The 23,265-nt window shown below is 41.0% G+C and overlaps 1 protein-coding gene across 1 annotated transcript in view; it reads left to right on the top strand.

Moving 5' to 3' along the window:
• washc5 (WASH complex subunit 5) overlaps nucleotides 1-3,315 on the top strand; it is a 150,480-nt gene extending 147,165 nt beyond the window's left edge. The window contains exons 29-30 of the mRNA XM_041248048.1: nucleotides 1,117-1,204; nucleotides 2,299-3,315. Of these exons, the coding sequence (XP_041103982.1) occupies nucleotides 1,117-1,204; nucleotides 2,299-2,355 (145 nt within the window). The 3' untranslated portion in view covers nucleotides 2,356-3,315. The remainder of the gene's footprint in view (nucleotides 1-1,116; nucleotides 1,205-2,298) is intronic.
• The last annotated feature ends 19,950 nt before the right edge of the window (nucleotides 3,316-23,265 follow it).

Genomic DNA, 23,265 nt, shown 5'->3' with positions numbered 1-23,265 from the left:
CACCACTCTTACTAGAGCAGTTTCAGTACTGTGTCCTGGAAGGAAACCTGACTGGAATTTCTTACGACATGGGCTGCTAAAAAAGAATTTAATTGATTGCCTACCACTTTCGCTAAGACTTTAGATAGAAAGGGGAGATTTGAAATAGGCATAAAATTGTTCAGTGTTTGTGGGTCAAGGGTAGGTTTTTTAAGCAGTGGTCGTACTACAGCAACCTTGAAAGACTCAGGAACAGTGCCAGGTGCGAGAGAGCTATTAATTATATTTAAGACGGTGTTATTTATTTTAGAAAAAATATCTTTGAGCAATTTAGTAGAAATGGGGTCTAAATCACATGTGGGAGTTTTTGCCTTACCAGTTAGGTCACTAAGATCTGGTTGATTTGATTAAAATGAAAAAATCAGAGGGTGTGGTCTGATAAAGCAGGACCCTGGCAAATCACTGTATCTTTATTGCTGAGCGGCCTGTTTAAGTTGTCAGTAGTATAGAAATTTAATTTCCTATATCATTAGTATTTTTTTTGTTGAAATGGTTATTAAAATCATTGCTGCTAGCTGAAGGGGGTGCACCCAGAGAGCGTTCTTTCTGTTGATTAGTTAGTTTGGCTATTGTTTTGAATAGGAAACGGATTTTCTTTGTTTGTTTCTATTAAGTTTGAGTAATAAGCTGACCTTGCTGAAGACAAGGCTGCCTTGTATTTCAGAACAATCTTTCCAAGTGAGAAAAAAGACTTGCAGTTTGGTATCTTTCCATTTACATTCTAGTTTTCTGCATATACGTTTAAGTGCTCGTGTAATTTCATTGAACCATGGAGAAAGTCTTGTAAAAGTAATTATTTTGTTTCTAATAGGGGTCATAGTATCAAATAATAGTATTATAGTAATCCACCGGCATATCCACCGATTCTGCCCGGAAATTATGTTTATGAATAAACTGATGTTAATGTATTAAAATAAAACACAAATGTTTACTTTTCACTGGTTCATGTCAGGCCTTGTAACGTCTAAGTGTGCGGTTATAACCCATCCCCTGTCGTGCCTTAATGATTCAGTCAATTACATTTAACTTCTTTATTTTCTTGGTCTAATTGCCTGCTCTATTTCTTTAAATGTTTAGTCAGAAGATTCCAGAAATGCCATCTGATGTTGTTGGGGGTCTCATGTTCCTGGAAGATTATGTTCATGACACAAAACTACCTAGAAAGGTAAAGAAAATTTTTAAAAAGTCAGGTTTTTGACAGGCTAGTTTCTTCTACTGATCTACACTGGGATGTCTCCCAGTAGTCTTCTCTACAAATTTATCATTTGCAGGTTTATACAGTATACAGGACACATCTGTTGTATCTGGAGACAAGAGTCTCTCAATTCTGTCTCAGATTTTATCCATCTTGAATACTATTATCTCTAAATACACTTGATATACCCTATGGTTATAGCTACAGTATAATATTACTAGTGTACTGGTGTTTACGTTTTTAAGATCCAGGATTTTTACAAAAAAATGTTAGTTATGTTCTGCTACCACAAAGGCAGAGAGATTCCACTTGTCATAAAATAAACATTGAAAAGCAAATAACAGTAAAAAATATGGTGAATCTACTATTGTCTAAACTAATTCCCAATTAAATAATCTCCATAAATCGAAACAAAGCAAATTTACATTACTAGACAGGTTACCAGGGAGCTGTTAGGATAACTGAGGTGGTCACTGAATGGAAGTTCAGGTGGTATTATAAAAACAGACAATGTTCTATTGATCAGTAGTGTACCTGTAAGGTATTGTACTGTAGTTATCTGCACTCGGGTGTCCTTGCTGGCCTGAAATTTTAAAAAAAAGCAAGGTAAAAATCACCTAAGTGTTTCCTCCAGGATGATCCAGACTGAAAATGCTGCTGCTATTATTTATTTTATTTTAAAAACCTTTTCTCTCCAGGATATAACCATTGAGAGAGTTCAGTAGTAATGCTTGAATTGTGACATCAAAATTGCCACCAGAAAAGAAAATAAGTTTATTCAGAGTATTCTTATACAAATATACACAGGCTAATTATCTTGTTCCATGCACCACCTGGTCTTGAAAACTTGTGTCTTGAACTGACAAACAGGTCCAATAAAGATACAAGAATTAACATGTTCCTTTCATATAGAGATCAGTGAAAAGGAGCCATATTATTTAGTTAAGGATGAGACTATTTGAGAACATGCTGAATGTGTTACCTGTCAGTGAAGTGACCAATGGAATAGCTGCACAGATGGACAAAGCCTTTTGTGTTTTAAATAATGATGTATCTTTTTATAGGTTGCTGAAGCCCATGTTCCAAGTTTCATTTTCGATGAATTTAGAACGATTCTGTGATCCAGAAGAAGACATCAGATAAAGAACTTGTCGTGAGAGACAGCAGATCCAGTTTATGGATGAGCTTATGGGATCTTCACGTACTAATACATTTAATGATGAGCTTATGGGATCTTCACGTACTAATACATTTAATCACTAAGCAGTTACATTTCTAACAAATGTGCTCTATTAGGAAAGTGCATACGTCTTGTTTTGCATAAACTGTATAATTTACATAGAGAACTAATGTACACAATACTATTAATTTGTTCATGTGCTAGAATTAAAGTGGTTTTGCACAAAACAATATTTTGTTTTAGAATAACACTGTATTAGTTGTTTATAAGCAAACAGACTAGTAAGGAATTATCAAGTACCTGTATTGCCAGCAAATAAATTTGTTTTGATAACTTGCAGTATTAAACTGTCAGACAGCTGCTTTTATATTGTGTAATTTGTGTATATTGCATGCATGTTCATTCTTTAAGTAATTTTGCCATTTAGGCCTAACCAATACCTGCAATTTATTATTTTCATTGTTAACATCCTGACAACATCCTGACAACTTTTTACACTTATAACGTTAAAGTCGGTTTCAAAACTATTTTCAAAAAGTAAAATGACAGGTACGTTATTTAAACAGTTGTAGCAACATGTGTGGACTTATACGTAGATCATCACATCGAATGTTGTATTTGTTTTGAAACAGAGACAGTGTTTTAAAATTAAAAGGAAGAATGTCTCACTTGAGTCTTTTAAATACATTAAAGAGTAGCACATCAACCCAGCAAATACTTTAAGAATAGTACATAAACCAAGACCAGATGACACAATTGGAAATTAAATGGGGGTAGACATCGGACTGAGGATAGTAAACGCTTGTTAAAGCATTGAATTGGTTACCTATGGGATACACATTGATTTTGTTTAAATATTTCAAATGTATTTGATATTATTCTAAATTAAATACCTAAATTAAATACCTCAAATGATGTTTGTGAATGTTTACAAATATTTCGTTTCAAATATATTTATAAATGTGTTACCCATTAAGTTTTATATTGCAACGTCTTGAGGGAGCTCGGGGACATTCCAGCAGTGGGGTGACATCCGGCGAGCAACACTATTGGTGAAGGGGTCATCAGGCGATGGAGAACCAGCCAACCTGGGTCGACTGGGGGCGGGGCCTACGAGGTAATAAAGGGGGCTCCACGTTGTCGCCGGGGGCGGCAGTTGGATGAGAGGTAAAGTCGACAGCACCACAACAATAAACAACAACAAAAAGAGAATTAGTTGGATGGAAGAACCCTCCCCCACCCCTTACCTGACCACTTTCCTGTCGCCTTCTTAAGTTCTAAATAAATATGAGTCTTGACCCGTCCTGAAATTGATTATTGCCACCCCGCTTGATTCCATCATCTCACTAGGACTGAAAAAGCTACGCTGGTGTCAGGAGATAGTGGGGTGGAACCAGTAGTGTGGGGAAGAACGCGACTGCTCATACTAGGATCGCAGTGAAGCAGGAGCCTGCTTGGCTTGAGACGTGGGGGACGAGAGCAGCTGAGAGAAGCCGCGTGCAGCCAGGCATACCTAAAATGGATGACTGGCGAAGCAGAACATGAAAAGATGGCAGCACCCATGCAACCTGCTGCAGACAGGCTAGGAGGGTATGGCACCACCAGCGGGATTGAGGATAGTGGAGCCAGCCAGGGAGTCTACTAGTCCCGACGGAAGGCAGTGCGTCTGCAATGGGCAGAGGACCGGTGATGATGAGATCAGAGAGGCCAGATAGGAATGGGAAATCGTGGAGGCGAGTCGGGGACGGGGTATGGGAGACCATGGTGGTAAGTGAAGCCGGGCACAGGGGATCTGGCCTAGAGGGAAATGAAGACGCCACATGGAGATGTGGAATAATGCCATGGTGTTGGGCAGCTGGGGAAACCAATTCAGAGCGTGTCAAAACTGGCATAGCCCTCTGTGAAAAGCCGCAGGCCCCACCTCCCCAAGACTGGGCCTGGAAGTGGAACGGAACCACAGACTCGCCTAGCTAGCAATGTTGGCCTTGGGGAAGTCAACATTGGCAGGGCCTCCGAAACAAGGCCAGGGACACCATTGGTTGTACCGCGAACTCGGGGGATGGTAACAGCCAGCTCAGGGAGTGGCAACCTGGGTTTGGCATACTGTCTTCAGCCCCAGGTGAAAGGAAGTTCGACAGGATGAGTAATTGGGAGGCCTTCTAATGCTTCTTTTGAGGCTATAGCAGAAGTGAACGGCTTTTCAAAGCCTGAGAAGGGGGATAGCTTATTGCGGCACTGGAGACGAGGCCCGTAACTGCGTGTTAGCGCTCCCCGTAAGAGAGAGGGTGGAATACATGGTGCTGGCAGCTGCCATTGAATGACAATACGGCCAGACTGTCGCAGGACTAGCACCAATCACACACCTGTAGGAGTAATGCAGAAATCCCAGGAAGTCATTAAGGGCATTAGGGAATGACATCACGGCCCTTGTGGAGCATGCCTGTCCAGCCTGGAACCAGACCATCAGGGACAGGGCGGGAACAGTTCCTCCAGACTGTCACGCTATTGTATTTTCAGCAGCAGCAGCTGCTATTCACGGAACCCGGAACACTGCAACAGGTTATCATAAGAACATAAGAAAGTTTACAAACAAGAGGAGGCCATTTGGCCCATCTTGCTAGTTTGGTTGTTAGTAGCTTATTGATCCCAGAATCTCATCAAGCAGCTTCTTGAAGGATCCCAAAGTGTCGGCTTCAACAACATTACTGGGGAGTTGGTTCCAGACCCTCACAATTCTCTATAAAAAAAAAGTGCCTCCTATTTTCTGTTCTGAATGCCCCTTTGTCTAATCTCCTTTTGTGACCCCTGGTCCTTGTTTCTTTTTTCAGGTTGAAAAAGTCCCTTGGGTCGACATTGTCAATACCTTTTAGAATGCTTGAATCAGATTGCCGCGTAGTCTTTTTTGCTCAAGACTGAATAGATTCCATTCTTTTAGCCTGTATGCATATGACTTTCAAACCTGGAATAATTTTGATCTTTCCTCTTTGCACTCTTTCTACAGCAGCAATATCCTTTTTGTAGCGAGGTGACCAGAAATGAACACAATATTCAAGCTGAGATCTTCCTAAGGCATTGTACAGTTTTAACATTACTTCCCTTGATATAAAGCTTCCCTGCATTTAATGCTTTTCATAATATATCCGAGCATCTTGTTGGCCTTTTTTTTTTTTTTAGTAGCTTCCCCACCTTGTCTAGACAAAGACTTTTCTGAGTCAACATAAACTCACAGGTTTTTTTCATAGATTCCTTGTTCAATTTCTGTGTCTCCCATATGATATTTATAATGCACATTTTTATTTCCTGCGTGCAGTACCTTACACTTTTCTCTATTAAATGTCATTTGCCATGTGTCTGCCCAGTTCTGAATCTTGTTTAGATCAAGTTGAGTTCGCAGTTTGGACCCCCTTACTACAACAGTGTGCTGCCTTCCAGGAGCCTCTGTGACGCATATCACTGAGAACGTGGACAGGCTCCTAGAATGAACAGGAGATGACCCAGTAGTAGTCCATATCGGTACAAACAACATTGGAAGAGACCGACCAAAATCCCTACAAAACAAATTCGAGAGAGCTAAGAAGGAAATTAAAAGACAAGACCAAAACTGTGGTATTTTCTGGGATACTGCCGGCACCTTGCAAAGGACCATATGGACAGCTGGAAATAATTAATCTAAATGCTTGGCTGAAGATGTGCTGCACACGGGAAGGCTTCACCTATCTTGATCGTTAGACCACATTCTACAACAAGGACTATCAATATAGGCAGGACGGACTGCACTTAAATAAAAAGGGAACCAATCTACTTGGAGAAAAGATCCTCGAGCAGGTTCAGAAGCATTTAAACTAGAAAGGAAGGGGGGAGAAATCAACAAAAAAAAAACAGAAGGGAGACTACTTCAAAACAAGGGCAACAACTCAGGTAAGACAACCAATAAATGTATTTATCTAAATGCTAAAAGTATCAGAAACAAAATGTTAGAACTTGAAGCTTCAGCACTAACGAGTCACTATGATATGATAGGTGTTACAGAACGTAAGGTTGCGGATGCAACCCCGGTTCTCTGAAAGAGAAAATAATCATCAACTAATGGGTATCGCCATCAGGTGATAGAATTATGCTGAGCTTAATACAAAAGCTACCTTTAGGCCTCCATAGCTCTGATGTCAGCGCCTCACCCCTCGGGTGCTGAATGACTATGCAGAGCGTAGGAAGCCCAGCCTCTCTTGTTTCAGGCCGCAAGGGCTACTGAAGTGACCTTGCTGCTTGATGGCTATTTTCTCTTTCAGAGAACGGGTTGCATTCGCAGCTTTACGTTCTCTTTCAATTCAAAAATAGCCATCAACTAATGGGTACTGTGTACCAAAGCAGTCGCGAGGGAGACCATGCAGCAGTAGGACAGGACCGGTCTACATGTAAAAAATGTACACGGAACAGCGCCTCGGCTTGTGGTTCGAAAGACATATGTCCTAACACTGTTCTTTGAACATAGGGACTTTAACAGTACGATATCGTACCGGGATACTCTTACCACATGGGTAACGCTGGAGAGCGTACTCAAAGAGTACAGCAGTCTAATCCAGACTAACATTAAGTGGTCTCTTTCACTGGTGTAATAGAGTCCAAGACCGAAGCTCCAAAGAATGGAGCAGAGGAATCCAGCACATTCAGTCTGTAGAACCTCATGAGCTAGACGCAGCTAGCCGCAGCACATATTTCAGACACTGGGAAACCTTGAAAGAGGGCCCAGGACATTACCATACCCCTGGTAGAATGCGCCTTCAATTGCCCTGGAGGGGAAAGGCCAGCAGATTCGTAAGTCAGAGTAATGGCGTCCACTATCCAATGGGACAGGCGCTGTTTAGAGAATGCCAGACCCAGCGTCCTAGAACCATAGCACACAAACAACTGTTCAGTGTGTCTGACACCCCTTGTACGGTCAATATAGCACCTCAGTGTCCGTACCGGGCAGAGCATGTGCAACCGTTGGTCCTCCAGAGAAGAGAAGAGAAGGGAGGAGGATGGAGTACCATCAACTCCACAGATTGGTTCACGTGGAACGGGGATATTACTTTCGGCAAAAATGCAGAGTTTGGTCGCATGGAGACTCTAGACCCATCTCCAGTGAAAAGAGTACAAGAAGGGTGCACTGAAAGTGCATGCAGCTCACTCACCCGTTTTGCTGAAGCAATAGCCAGCAAAAACGCAGTCTTTAAGGACATGAACTTCACATCCACAGTGTGAAATGGCTCAAATGGGGCTTTTGTAAGGGCTTCCAGAACCACATCAAGGTGCCACAAGGGGAAGCTAGATGTCCTGGGAGGACGCAGCCTCCTCACACCCTTAAGAAATTGGGAAGCCAGGAAATGGTTTCCAGGCGATAACCCATCTATGCATTTGTGACAAGCAGATATGGCTGCCAGGTACACCTTCAATGTGGAAGGGGACCTATCGTCATCAAGTAGTCTCGGGAGAAACTGTAAGATAACTGCCATGGGGCAGGTAACTGGGTCCTGGCCCTGGGGCAGACAACAGTTCTAAAATAACTGCCACTTATACACGTATTGCGACCTGGTATAAGGAGCTCTCCTGCTCTGAATAGTGGCAATAACTGCCGATGACAGCCCTAGAGCTGACAGACGTTCCCGTTCAGGGGCCAAACCCATAGCTACATCAGCTGGGGGTTCGGGTGCCACAGATCTCCCTGGGCCTGAGAGAGGAGATCCACCCACAGGGGTTGCACCAGGGTCGAAAACCAGGTCCTTCGGGGCCACCGAGGAGCTACCAGAAGCATTGTAGCTTTCTCTACCCAGACCTTCTCTAGGAAGGCAGGGAGCAGTGGTATTGGTGGGAAGGCATATAGGAGACAAGCGGGCCACTCGTGAGCCAGGGCGTCGACTCCTAAGGACTGTCGAGGTCTCTCATCGAGAATCAAAGAGAGCAGTGCGTAGGCTCCCGCGAGGCGAAAAGATCTACTTCTGCTCTGCTGAACCACTCCCAGATGCGTTCCACCGCCCTGGGGTGGAGACGCCATTCCAAGGCCAGGGGACCTCCTCTGGAGAGGAGATCCACGGAGATGTTGAGTTGGCCCGATAAGTGGACTGCTCAAAGAGAAGCCAGCCGGGGCTGCAACCACAGTAACAGCCGAACCACCATGCAGTGAAGGCTCAGAGATCTCAGGCCGCCCTGGCAGTTGTTATATGCCACAACCATGGTGTTATCTGACCGCACCAACACATGTTTGTTCTGGACCACCGGAAGAAAGTGCTGTAAGGTGAGATCTACTGCCCTGAGGTGACGGCTACTGTGACCCTTCAGGGATGCTGAGCCTTAGGCCGTACGGAGGACGCAGTCGCGGGACCCTTGTGTCACTGGCGATTGCCGCCCCCCCTAGGGCGCCAGTTGCCCCTCTTTGCAGGCCGACCATGCTGCGGGCAGGTGCTGCCAGGCGTGCTGTAGGAGCATGAACAGGCCTGGGTGTAGGCTGTCGCCCCCACAGGGGGGAAGCCCTAGCAGGCAAGGCACCTCCTGTTGCAGCTCGTCCACTGACACAAGCTCGTCATCACCAGACGCCTGCAGAGGATGTCCTCTTCATAGTCTGAGATAGCCTCAGGCTCAAGCTCAACAGTTGTAACAGGCTGCCGGGGAACCAGCGCAGTCGTGGTGCCAGGGGCCGACAACATACTCATCATGAGTGACTGTTGTCCCATCACCACCTCCATAAAACGACCAATCTGGTCCGGGAGGGCCAAGATCTTGCTAGGCTGTTTGTCCCTGGGGGCTTCCGCGTGGCAAGTGAATGCTCCTTAGGAGGGGAGCGCCGAAGCTGCCTCACTCTCCTGGTAGTTAAGCAAGAGCGTCGCCCAAGAGACGGGGAGGGCGACATGGATAGTTGCAGGCGGGCAGGAGATGATGCTGTACCACTTGAAGGGTGAACAGACTCACAATGAGATCCCCTGCTAGAAGGAGATCTCATTGTCCTTTAGGACCCGCCTCTGGAACTTCCCACAGACAGTGCAGAATGCTGTGTCAGACAGAGCCAAATCAGCATGTTCCAGGCATGAAACACAGAATTTGAGTCTGGTGAATTGTGGTCTGCGCTCAGTGAATGTAACTAGGTTTCCAGTGAGATAGACCCAGGGAAGGGGTAGCCGCCAGCTTCCCATGCACAACTAAGGCAACGGAGGGTACAAACATTGAATTTTATTTTTATTTTTTAATAATCAGAGTGCTGTAGAACAACATATAGATTATGCTCACTCCTGATCAGCAGCTGAAAACAGAAGAGGCTGGGCTTCCTACGCTTTACATGGTCATTCAGCACCCGATGGGCGGGGCGCTGACGTCAGAGCCATGGAGGCCTAAAGGCAGTGTTTATATTCAGCTCAGCATAATCCTATCACCTGATGAGGAAACCCATTAGTTGATGGCTATTTTCGAATTGAAAGAGAAACTTGGGTGTCTGAAATATTTATAGGTATAGGAAGGACAGGCAGGACAGAAGAGGAGGAGGGGTGGCGCTATACATAAGAAACAGTCTTGAAGCCCAGGTGTTAAATCTAGACAAAGAAAACAAAGCTGAATCAATATGGACAAATATTCAGAGGTCGTAATAATAGGAGCATGCTATAGACAGCCAAATTCAGACGCCAAGCAAAATAATCTGTTATACAATGACATTAGAAATGTGTGTAGCAAAGGAGAAGCCATGCTAACGGGAGATTTCAACTTCCCCCAATATAAAATGTGAAAACCCGGTGGGGAGCACGACGGATGAAATTGAAATGGTGGAAATGACTGCTTCCTAACGCAATTTGTCAAGGCACCGACTAGAGGGGAGGCATGCCTTGATATAGTGTTTTCAAATAACGGAGACAGAATAACTAAAACAGAGGTCAGAGAACCACTGGTAAACTCAGACCACAACATGGTTTCATTTGAGGTGATTTTTAAAACCCAAAAAAGTAATGACTAAAGCTAAGGTTTACAATTTTAGAAAGGCAAACTAAGAAGGTATGAAACAGAGACTAACAGAAGTAGATTGGAGTAAAACAGAGAAAACATTCACAGAAAAAGGATGGCTGTTTTTAAAAAATGTAGTACTAGAGGCGCAAAACAATTACATCCCAAAAGTAGACAAATCTAAATCCAAAACTAAATTGCCAAAATGGTTTAATGGATCAATTTAAAAAAAATATTCAGCAAAAAAAGGCACTTTACAGAGCGTATAAAAGTGACCAAAAATAAAGTACACAGAAGAGTACACGGAATTGGAAACGCAAGTCAAAAAGGAAGTTAGAAAGGCCAAGAGAGAAATAGAAAAGAACATTGCTAAGGGGGCTAAAACCAGTTCCAAAATGTTTTTCTAATACCACCGTGTAACAATTTTTTTTTTTTTTGGTTCCTGGGTAGTAAGTGTTATTTCCTAATTGCTTATGTCTCAGAAGTATAGAAAATGGCTATTATTCCCCACAAACTTTGCTTTTGTGACCAGGACAGTGATATTTTGAAATTTACCTATTTTCCAGAACATTCCAGATAGATTCAGTGCTGAGTAAACTTGGAGTAACTTCTAGAACTTTCCAGTAACATAAATAGTAATATAAATACAGGGGTCTTAAGCCCACCAGTTCAGTTTAGTTCCAGCTGCCTAAGTGGATACATATCTGCGTTTTTCTGATATGGCATCAAGAGGCTGCAAGCATCCGGCAGACGCATTTTGCTGTGTCTGCGGCCAATTTATCAAGACAAGATCGAAAAAGTACTCCGTGGACGTTTCTGCTAAGATGTGCGAGGCCTACAAGGCATATTTCGGCATGCCTGTCGGGGATCAAGACAAACACTGGGCACCTCATTTCACCTGCGAGCACTGCAAAAAAACTCTGGAAGGTAAGATGGACAATTGTTGCTCGGAATTTTATGTTATAAAATTTGTTAAAATTTTTAAAATTGTAAAAGTTTTTAATTTTAAAATGTTTTACAATTTTCGATGTTATTGAAAAAATATATCATGAAAAATGTTGCGAATATCTCTTACACATTAGTCATGGGTGAAATAAATGTATTTTTGTAGGATGGTACAGAGGGGAAAAGAGAGCCATGAAGTTCGCTATCCCAAGAATTTGGCGGGAACTCACTGACCACTCAAGCAACTGCTACTTCTGCATGGTGGACCCTTCCAAACGTCGGACTGGCAAGAATGCACCTGCTATCACGTATCCGGACCTTCCTTCATCCATCACCCCGGTGCCACACTGCCATGAGCTCCCCGTACCCACTCCTCCGGAGAGAGAGCAGCCATCTTTAGAAGAGAGCAGCAAGTCAGAGAGCGAGGAAGATGTTGTAGATCCAGATGACAATTTCAGAGGTGGAGCTGAGTAGAGAAACCCATACTACCCCAACCAAAAAGACCTCAATGACTTGATTAGAGATCTTGGTCTCACCAAGTCCAATGCCTAGCTTTTGACACCTAGGCTCAAGCAATGGAACTTGTTGAATGAAAGTGTGCAAGTCGCAGATCAGAGAAAGCGTCATCAACCTTTTTCCAGCTTCTTCACCCGTCAAGATTGGCTCTGCTTCTGCCACAATGTGACCAGTCTGCTCGAGGCAATCGGAATCGCCTGTAACCAGAACGAGTGGCGCCTCTTCATTGACAGCTCATCCAGGAGCCTCAAAGCCGTGCTGCTCCATAATGGTAACAAGTACCCGTCTCTTCCCCTGGCTCACTCGGTGCACCTCAAAGAGGATTACAACAGCATCAAGACCTTGCTGGACACCTTGAAATATGATGAGTACTGCTGGGAGGTCATAGGAGACTTCAAAATGGTGGCATTCCTGATGGGTCTCCAAGGCGGTTTTACCAAGTTTCCCTGCTATGTTTGCTTTGGGACAGCAGGGACACCAAGGCGCATTACCACAGGCGGGACTGGCCACAGCGGACCGAGTTCTTTGTGGGGAGGAACAACATCAAGTGGGAGCCACTGGTGGATCCCCGGAAGGTGCTGATGCCACCACTGCACATCAAATTGGGCCTTATGAAACAATTTGTCAGAGCTCTAAATAAGGAGTCAGCAGCCTTCAAGTACCTTCAAAACTTCTTCCCTAAGCTGTCTGAGGCAAAGGTCAAAGCCAGTGTCTTCGTCGAACCACAGATAAAGAAGATCCTGGAGTGCAATGAATTCCCCAAGAAGCTCACTAGTAAGGAAAAGCGGCTTGGAACAGCTTTGTCGCAGTGGTTCGGGGCTTCCTGGGCAATCACAAGGCCGAAAACTATGTGGAGCTGATTGAGACTGGTGAAGAACTATGGCACAATGGGCTGTAGGATGTCCCTCAAAGTCCATATCCTTGATGCTCATCTTGATAAATTCAAGGAGAACATGGGAGCGTACTCAGAGGATCAAGGCGAGCGCTTCCACCAGGATATACTGGACTTTGAACGTCGCTACCAAGGACAGTATAACAAGAACATGATGGGAGACTACATTTGGGGGCTGATTCGGGAAAGTGATTTACAGTATAAAATCGTAAATCTCGAAAAACTACTCACTTCTAAATCTTTTGTAGTCATTTTTGTATTACCTTAGTATAAATACATGTTAATTTGGATTCATATGTTGGTTTTTTTTTTACTTTATGTGAACGAAAAGACACATTCGCCCGTTTTCTCATTGGAAACAGGTACATTTCAAAATATCACTGTCCTGGTCACAAAAACAAAGTTTGTGGGGAATAATAGCCATTTTCTATACTTTTGAGGCATAAGCAATTAGGAAATAACACTTACTACCCAGGAACAAAAATTGTGTTACATAGTGTACTACAACAGCAAGAGAACATTTAAAAAAAAGGGCAAAATCATAGACGAAGAAAAAAACAAAACAAATAAATTAAATGATTACTTTTCACAAGTTTTTACAAAGGAGAATACAGACAACATGCCCCACATGTCAACCTGTCCCTATCCAGTTTTAAATAAATTTAGCATAACCAAGGCAGAAGCGTTAAAGGGACTAGGAGCTCTTAAAATAAACAAATCCCCTGGGCCGGATGAGATCCTCCCAATAGTACTCAAAGAAATGAAAGAAGTTATTTACAAACCGCTAACCAAGATCATGCAACAATCTCTTGACACAGGGGTTGTACCGACAGAATGGAAAATTGCAAACATAATACCGATCCACAAAAAGGGAAACAAAACGGAACCAGGTAACTACAGACCAGTAAGCCTGACTTCTATTATGTGCAAACTTATGGAAACTATAATAAAATCCAAAATGGAAAATTACCTATATGGTAACAGGGTACTGGGAGACAGTCAACATGGTTTTAGGAAAGGGAGATCTTGTCTAACTAACTGGCTTGATTTTTTTGAGCATGCATAGGAGCATATGACTTGGTTTATTTAGATTTCCAGAAAGCTTTTGACAAAGTCCTGCATAAAAGATGAATTCTCAAACTGAACGCATTAGGGATTCACGGAAACGCATGCACATGGATTAGGGAGTGGTTAAAATGTAGAAAACAGAAAGTACTGATTAGAGGAGAAACCTCAAAATGGAGCGAGATAGTCAGTGGAGTACCACAAGGATCGGTATTAGGTCCTCTGCTATTCCGAATCTACATTAATGATTTAGATTCTGGTATAGTAAGCAAACTTGTTAAATTTGCAGATGACACAAAAATAGGAGGAGTGGCAAACACTGTTGCAGCAGCAAAGGTCATTCAAAATGATATAGACAAGATTTAGAACTGGGCAGACACATGGCAAATGACATTTAATAGAGAAAAGTGTAAGGTACTGCACGCAGGAAATAAAAATGTGCAATGTAAATATCATATGGGAGATACTGAAATTGAAGAAGAAATCTATGAATCTATGTTGACTCAGAAAGCTCTTCATCTAGACAATGTGGGAAGCTATAAAAAAGGCCAACAAGATGCTCGGATATATTGTGGAAAGTGTTGAATATAAATCAAGGGAAGTAATGTTTAAACTGTACAATGCATAAGTAAGACCTCATCTTGAATATTGTGTTTAATTCTGTCACCTCGCTACAAAAAGTATATTGCTGCTCTAGAAAGAGTGCAAAAAAGAGCGACCAGAATTATTCTGGGTTAAAAAGGCATGTCATATGCAGACAGGCTAAAGAATTGAATCATTCAGTCTTGAACAAAGAAGACTATGCGGCGACCTAATTCAAGCATTCAAAATTCTAAAACCTACTGACAATGTCGACCCAAGGGACTTTTGTGAACTGAAAAAAGAAACAAGGACCAGGGGTCACAAATGGAATTATGCAAAGGCCGAATGGCCTCCTCTCATTTGTAAAGTTTCTTATGTTGTTATGTTCTTATTTTGAATGACCTTTGCTGCTGCAACAGTGTTTGCCACTCCTCCTGTTTTTGTGTCATCTGCAAATTTAACAAGTTTGCTTACTATACCAGAATCTAAGTCATTAATGTAGATTAGGAAAAGCAGAGGACCTAATACTGAGGCACTCCACTGGCTTCATTTTGAGGCTTTTCCTCTAATCAGTACTTTCTGTTTTTTACATGTTAACCCGTCCCTAATCCATGCACATGCATTTTCTTGAATCCCTACTGCTTTCAGCTTGAGAATTAATCTTTTATGCGGGACGTTGTCAAAAGCTTTCTGTAAATCTAAATAAACTATGTCACATGCTTTGCAATTATCCATTATCGATGTTGCATCCTCAAAAAATCAAGCAAGTTAGTTAGACACAATCTCCCTTTCCTAAAATCATATTGACTGTCTCCCAGGATATTTCCATTTTGGATCTTATTATACTTTCCATAATACCTGGTTCAGTTTTGTTTCCCTTTTTGTGGATCGGTATTACGTTTGCAATTTTCCAGTCTGTCGGTACAACCCCTGTGTCAAAAGACTGTTGCATGATCTTGGTTCGCAGTTTGTAAATAACTTCTTTCATTTATTTGAGTACTATTGGGAGGATATCATCCGGCCACGAGGGTTTGTTTATTTTAAGAGCTCCTAGTCCCTTTAACACTTCTGCCTTGGTTATGCTAAATTTATTTAAAACTGGATAGGAACAGGTTGACATGTGGGGCATGTTGTCCGTATCCTCCTTTGTAAAAACTTGTGAAAAGTAATCATTTAATATATTTTATGTTTTTTTTCTTTCATCTATGATTTAGCTTTTTGTATCTCTTAGACATTTAACCTCCTCTTTGAATGTTCTCATGCTGTTGTAATGTTGGAAAAACATTTTGGAATTGGTTTTAGCCCCCATAGCAATGTTCATTTTTATCTCTGTCTTGGCCTTTCTAACTTCCTCTTGACTTGCGTTTGCAGTTCCGAGTACTCTTTCTGTGTGCTTTGTTTTTTGTCCCTTTTGTTCTGTAAAGTGCCTTTTTTCTCTGAATAATTTTTTTTAATTGATCTATTACACTATTTTGGCAATTTTGTTTTAGATTTAGATTTGTCTACTTTAGGGATGTAATTGTTTTGTGCCTCTAGTACTACATTTTTTAAAAACAGCCATTTTTCTGTGAATGTTTTCTCTGTTTTACTCCAATATACATCTGTTATTCTCTGTTTCATACCTTCATAGTTTGCCTTTCTAAAATTGTAAACCTTAGCTTTTGTCATTACTTTTTGGGTTTTAAAAATCACTTCAAATAAGACCATGTTGTGGTCTGAGTTTGCCAGTGGTTCTCTGACCTCCGTCTTACTTATCCAAAGATCAAGATAGGTGAAGCCTTCCTGTGTGCACCCCGATTTCAGCCATGCGTTTTAGATTAATTATTTCCAGCTGTCCGTACGCGTGTCTCTGCATTTGTTTTGCAGGGATTTTATCTCTGTCTCTTCCAATGTTGTTTGTACCGATGTGTACGACTACTACCGGTCATCTCCTGTTCATTCTAGGAACCTCAGTGATGTGCGTGACAAAGGCTCCCGGAAGGCAGATTTGAAACATCTGTATTTTTCCTTCTAAATGTCCTAAAATGCTGATGTATAACTCAACCAAAACAATTACTTGCTTTTCTTTTTTTTTTTTTTTTTTTTTTAGATTTTATTTAAAAATATCTTTATATATGCTTTTTTTAAAAAATAAATAAATAAAACTTTCGGAATGGTGTGTGTGCTTGATTGTGTGCCGAGATCCCCTTTTACTATTTTATTTTTTACTGATTTTTTAAGTATATTTGTATTTAATTTATTATATTCTGTTTTGAGTGAATGTTTCTCTTCTAATGTAAACGAGTTGCACGCATCTGATGCCAAAGTAACTTAGGTGTAACTTCAATATTTTAATTATTATTAGTGTACTTTCCCTATGTTTTATTATTTATTATTATTAGTCAGTTATTTTTTTATTTTTTTTAAAACCCTGTATATATCTGCAACTGTACAAGGAATTTCAATTCTGATTTCTGCTTTGAAATCCTTGTAAAATTGTGCAGCTCCTATAGACTCCTATATAATTTTTTTTCTACATCATTCAGAAAAAATTAGTACATTTGTATGTTTTACAAATATTAATTATTATTATACAATTTTTTATATTTTTTGGACGGCGTAGCTTATATGTGAACAAATATAACACATCCCACAACCAAACATATTACATCATTGGGAAGGTTTTAATTTCTGATTTATGGTTACCAAACTATAAGCGCCAACACAAAGTTGTCATATAATGTATTCACACCCAAATATGGTCATTCCCCATAAGTAGCATAGGGCTAAGCCATAAGCATACATAAAGAAAATATATTACACCTTCCTGTATGTGACAGTCAGTCAGCCTGGAGGTGATCTGCTTGCCTCTGTGGTAGAAACTGAACAGCCTCATATGAACTATTGCCAGTGCTCTTTATCCTGCTGATTGAAACAGGTTTTGTTCCCTTTCCCCAAATGTAAACACATTCTTTAGGCACACAGAGCCACATCCAAACTGGGGTATGTAAAACAGAAGTTTTACAATTGATGTGCCAGGAACTATTTTCTGTGTACATAAAATAAGAACATAAGAACATAAGAACATAAGAAAGTTTACAAACGAGAGGAGGCCATTCGGCCCATCTTGCTCGTTTGGTTGTTAGTAGCTTATTGATCCCAAAATCTCATCAAGCAGCTTCTTGAAGGATCCCAGGGTGTCAGCTTCAACAACATTACTGGGGAGTTGATTCCAGACCCTCACAATTCTCTGTGTAAAAAAGTGTCTCCTATTTTCTGTTCTGAATGCCCCTTTTTCTAAACTCCATTTGTGACCCCTGGTCCTTGTTTCTTTTTTCAGGCTGAAAAAGTCCCTTGGGTCGACACTGTCAATACCTTTTAGAATTTTGAATGTTTGAATTAGGTCGCCACGTAGTCTTCTTTGTTCAAGACTGAACAGATTCAATTCTTTTAGCCTGTCTGCATATGACATGCCTTTTAAGCCCGGAATAATTCTGGTCTTTCTTCTTTGCACTCTTTTAGAGCAGCAATATCTTTTTTATAGCGAGGTGACCAGAACTGAACACAATATTCAAGATGAGGTCTTACTAGTGCATTGTACAGTTTTAACATTACTTCCCTTGATTTAAATTCAACACTTTTCACAATGTATCCGAGCATCTTGTTAGCCTTTTTTATAGCTTCCCCACATTGTCTAGATGAAGACATTTCTGAGTCAACAAAAACTCCTAGGTCTTTTTCATAGATTCCTTCTCCAATTTCAATATCTCCCATATGATATTTATAATGTACATTTTTATTTCCTGCGTGCAGTACCTTACACTTTTCTCTATTAAATGTCATTTGCCATGTGTCTGCCCAGTTCTGAATCTTGTCTAGATCATTTTGAATGACCTTTGCTGCTGCAACAGTGTTTGCCACTCCTCCTACTTTTGTGTCGTCTGCAAATTTAACAAGTTTGCTTACTATACCAGAATCTAAATCATTAATGTAGATTAGGAATAGCAGAGGACCTAATACTGATCCCTGTGGTACACCGCTGGTTACCACACTCCATTCTGAGGTTTTTCCTCTAATCAGTACTTTCTGTTTTCTACATGTTAATCACTCCCTAATCCATGTACATGCGTTTCCTTGAATCCCAACTGCGTTCAGTTTGAGAATTAATCTTTTGTGCGGGACTTTGTCAAAAGCTTTCTGGAAATCTAAATAAACCATGTCATATGCTTTGCAATTATCCATTATCGATGTTGCATCCTCAAAAAAATCAAGCAAGTTAGTTAGGCACGATCTCCCTTTCCTAAAACCATGCTGACTGTCTCCCAGTACCCTGTTACCATATAAGTAATTTTCCATTTTGGATCTTATTATAGTTTCCATAAGTTTGCATATAATAGAAGTCAGGCTTACTGGTCTGTAGTTACCTGGTTCAGTTTTGTTTCCCTTTTTGTGGATCGGTATTATGTTTGCAATTTTCCAGTCTGTCGGTACCACCCCTGTGTCAAGAGACTGCTGCATGATCTTGGTTAGCGGTTTGTAAATTACTTCTTTCATTTCTTTGAGTACTACTGGGAGGATCTCATCCGGTTTTAATGCCTGTGAGTGAAGTATATACATACAATACCAGAGCACTGTATACATACAATGCTATAGGAAATATAGTCATCAAATGCCAGGGAAGATAATTATATAAAAATACCAGGGAAGTTCAACAGTTCTTTATCTTTTCAGTTACTCTCAATGCAAATAGATTTGACTTTTGCTTCAGTTTCTTTGACATTTTATTTAGGTAAAGTAAGAGATATTTTGCGAAAATGATTTACTTTATTTGCCGTGCTGTCCAAGCTGATCAACCGAGCAAGTCAGGAAAGCTGAATGGCCTGCAGCGCTGGAGCATGCCTTTTTTATTTTTTATTTATTTTATTTTTTTAAAGCTGTGTACTTATTTTAAACCCCATGTCTGTGCTGTAAGGCAGCACAGACAACTCAATACTCCTTTCACTCATTGTTGTTGTTGGGGTTATGGGAATCTACTTGTTTTGTAGTTTCTTAAATTTCTTTAAGTTGGCAATACCCATCACTCATGAAATGCAGACAATGCAGAATGAATTTGGAATGAAAATTTCCGCTGTTCTACCTTAACTTGACTGACTGGTGCATGTTACTATGAAAACAAGAAAGGGGGGCTGGTTCCATAAAGGGATTGTAAATACTAGACATTTTGTTGTATATACTGTAAGTCACCAACGTGGTGGTGAAAGGAAAAAGGAAAATAAAACAAAATAACAAAACTACAAACAAAAGGTGCTGCTTCTTGTAGCGTCCTGCAGCCTTCGCTATCTGGGGCTGCTTGGGTCTCAGAGATGCTTTGCTGTTCCCTTACTATCAATCACAGGGTTGCTCAGACTTCCCCAACTAAACTGCCAACTTCCCACTCGGGTACGTAAATAATTATTTACGGCAGCTGCCTTTCTCCACTGGGCTTGTTTCTTTTTCTCGTTCCCAACACTGGCGTTCTTGTTCTGTTTACTCCAGGGTTACGAACCCTGTCATTTCTCCTACAAGAGCAAGACCAAAGGAACAGCAAAGACCAATTTTTACTGGTTGATCGACCCGCCTCCCGACCACTCGGAGAGAGGGAGACGCGACACACCCTCACCCAACCTCTCTGTGTCATTGCATCATGGATCATGGATGCACCTGATAGCCAGCACAAAATTGCCATAATAAAAACAAACAAAAAAAGCACAACATTCGTTAGCAAAGATTAAATATTATCCCAAATGTTAACAGTATAATCTTATGCGGCAGTGCATTTAGCCAAGAAAATAAGAGAGCTATTACATTTTAAAACCTATTATAAGACCTGAGTATCGGTATGTTTGGAGTGTAAAAATGTTTCAGATTCTGCTGATACAATGTGAAAATGATCCAATGTGAGAAAGAAGTTGTATTTTAAATGCTGTTCAGGCACCCGTGGTTTGCTTTTTGCACTAATTGCGATACTGCCATGGTAAGTCAACACTTTAACACAAGAAAGTGGCTATGATACTGTGACAGGCGATGGCTGAGTGGTGACATCAGGCCAGAAGCAGGACCTGAAAACACAGGCATGTACTGCAGTGAAAAAGACGCAGCACGCCGTTTATTTAAATCCAAACTAAAAAATAACACAAAATAACAACTAAAACTAAGATTAGGCTGGGCAACTGCCTTCATTGATCCTTATTATTATTTTCAATTTCTCTCTCTTGCTCTCGTTCTGCCTCTTGAACACCCACCCGGAGTGCAGAGAGCTGCAGGCTTTTATGCAGGTGACCATCTCCCGATTAGCAATAAATGAAACAATTAATTAATAGGGAGATGGCCACCTTCTTAGGTTTTTAATTGTGGATGGAACTTCCCATCCACACTACAAAACACAAAACCAAAACAAACGCTGCTACACCATCATAAATACAATAACAAAACCCACAGCGTTCGCTGACATTTATATACATAAACACAAACAAAATAAATCATAATACAAAACAAAAAATAAACTGCAGAGGGATGGAGGGGGAAACCCCATTCTAAAAATAATTGTACAGGGCTGTTAGCCCTGTTACAGATAGAAACACAATAACAATACTAAACAATAACATAACAACCCCCCCTGCCAGAAATCTTGACATTGCAAGACAGGTTACACTGTAATATTCCACAAAGCACTACACTTCATCGCTAGAGTTTTTGTACAATATCCCTTTTCTTTATAAAGAGCTACTTAATATCACCCTCTGGGCATAAAAATCCTTTACAAAGGGGATATAGTGGAATTGTTCATATATCTATTTGTCCGTCTGTATGTCATATGTCAACTATACTTGAACTTATCCAATTGTCATGAAATTTAATACTAACATTATTTAGCATAAGTTCTTGAGAATATCAGATTCTGGGGCTATATATGAGAGTGTATGTCTGTCTTCTATCTGTAGATCTGTATGCCCTGCTAAAGTAACATCTTGCTTTTTATTCCATTTGTGATTAGTGCTACAGTAAGGTATGTTCCTTATACAAAATTCTCAACATTTAAAATATGACTACAGCTTACTAAAACTAGCACCGTAATACCCTGCTTACACTAGCCACTTTTTTAAGCCAGCTTTGAGATGGCTTAGGTTTTTTTTGTTTTCTAGTGTAAACACAGCTGTCCTAAGTTCGCCCGTCCTATGCCCTGCTCCAGAGGGGGGCTCTGCAACAGCCTTGGTCTAATTTTCAAATGTGAACTCAGCGGTCCCTGAGACGGCTCACTTGTGCCATGTGCAATCATGGGCAACTCCCCCATTGTCAGTGTCAAACAGGCACAGACAACAGCAAGTGGAAGTTAGGATTGTTACTCAGACAACAGAACCAAAAAAAAAAGCTTGACAGAGGCAGAGGATTCCAAAATTCAAACAGATGTTTCTATTTGTGCTATAATGTGAATTTATGTGGAATCAATGTAAAATAAGGCTATTTGCCACGAAACCTAATCTGTGATCATATTTGAATATGTACCATTATGAGGAAATGTTCAGTTTTATGTGTATCTATTGTGACACGGCAGGGAGGGGGTTAATATCCTCCCTGCCAAAAACACGTGAGAATGCACATTTGTCGTTAATAGTTTAATTATTAGTTATCCAATGCACTTGGTGTTTATTGTAGATTAGAGCCAGGTGCAGGGTATTTAAAGGAAGCTGCCAGTTTGTTCAGGGCTGCTGTGTGAAGAGCTCGGTTGTGTTCAGTTGTAAAAAGGTCGTGTGAACCATTGTGTTTAATATTTTGTGCTTGTTTTGTTTTTGTGTTATATGTCAGTGTGGCGATGCACAACAATGTGTAACGCACGGGGATAACAAAAACAGGGCACAGTCCCGAACAAAACAAACAGAGGGTCAGCAGTCCTGGATGAGTGCAGTCGTGATGGTGGTCAGTGCAAACACAGATAGTGCGGTGTGCAGTGGTGCTCCGGACAGCGCTGACCCTTAGCGACAGCTCCGGAGTAGTGCTTTAACTGTCTGGTGGTGAAAAACACAGACAATTACACAGACAATCACAACACGTAATTTCTCTTTAACGAGAGCTCCTCTCTCGATCCTTCTCTCTCCAAACGAAGGAAAGGATCAGCGTTACCCCGGCTCATATATGTAATCCCGCATGGCATCTAGGTGTCAGACAACAACATGGTCTCATTTGAAGTGTTTTTTAAAACCCCAAAAGTAAAGACTAAAGCTAAGGTTTACAATTTTAGAAAAGCACTATGAAGGTATGAAACAGAGACTAACAGAAGTAGATTGGAGTAAAATAGAGAAAACACCCACAGAAAAAGGATAGTTGTTCTTCAAAAATGTAGTACTAGAGGCGCAAAACAATTACATCCCTAAAGTAGACAAATCTAAATGTAAAACTAAATTGCCAAAATGGTTTAATAGATCAATTAAAAAAAATATTCAGAGAAAAAAGGCACTTTACAGATCATTAAAAAGGGACCAAGAAAAAAAGTACGAAAGGATACAGCAGAACGCAAGTCTCAAAAAATTATAGGGGGACGGTTCTTTTGTTGGCACTCTTCACGTTACATCCAGCCCTTATCACACCACTTGGTGTTTATTTATAATCAGAAGGAAGTGCCCATTAATCTCGGGTCACGCCCCCATAAATCTGTGAGAGTACAATGATCCATTGGTTTTAATCCTGACACACATGTCATCCAGTTGTCCTATTGCACAGTTAAAACACCTACGCAGTACGTGTTGTAACACAATGTGTACTATATGACCCCCCCCTGGCCAGGGCGAAGTGTTTAAGACGGTGCGTAGGAACTCTCGAAAATAACAAACTAACACCAGTTTACGTTTGGTCCCCACCGCCACCCGTGACCCCCTGGAG

This window comes from Polyodon spathula, chromosome 4 (assembly GCF_017654505.1).
Source record: "Polyodon spathula isolate WHYD16114869_AA chromosome 4, ASM1765450v1, whole genome shotgun sequence".
In the NCBI taxonomy this organism is placed as follows: Eukaryota; Metazoa; Chordata; class Actinopteri; order Acipenseriformes; family Polyodontidae; genus Polyodon; species Polyodon spathula.
This window is presented reverse-complemented; position numbering and strand designations above follow the sequence as displayed.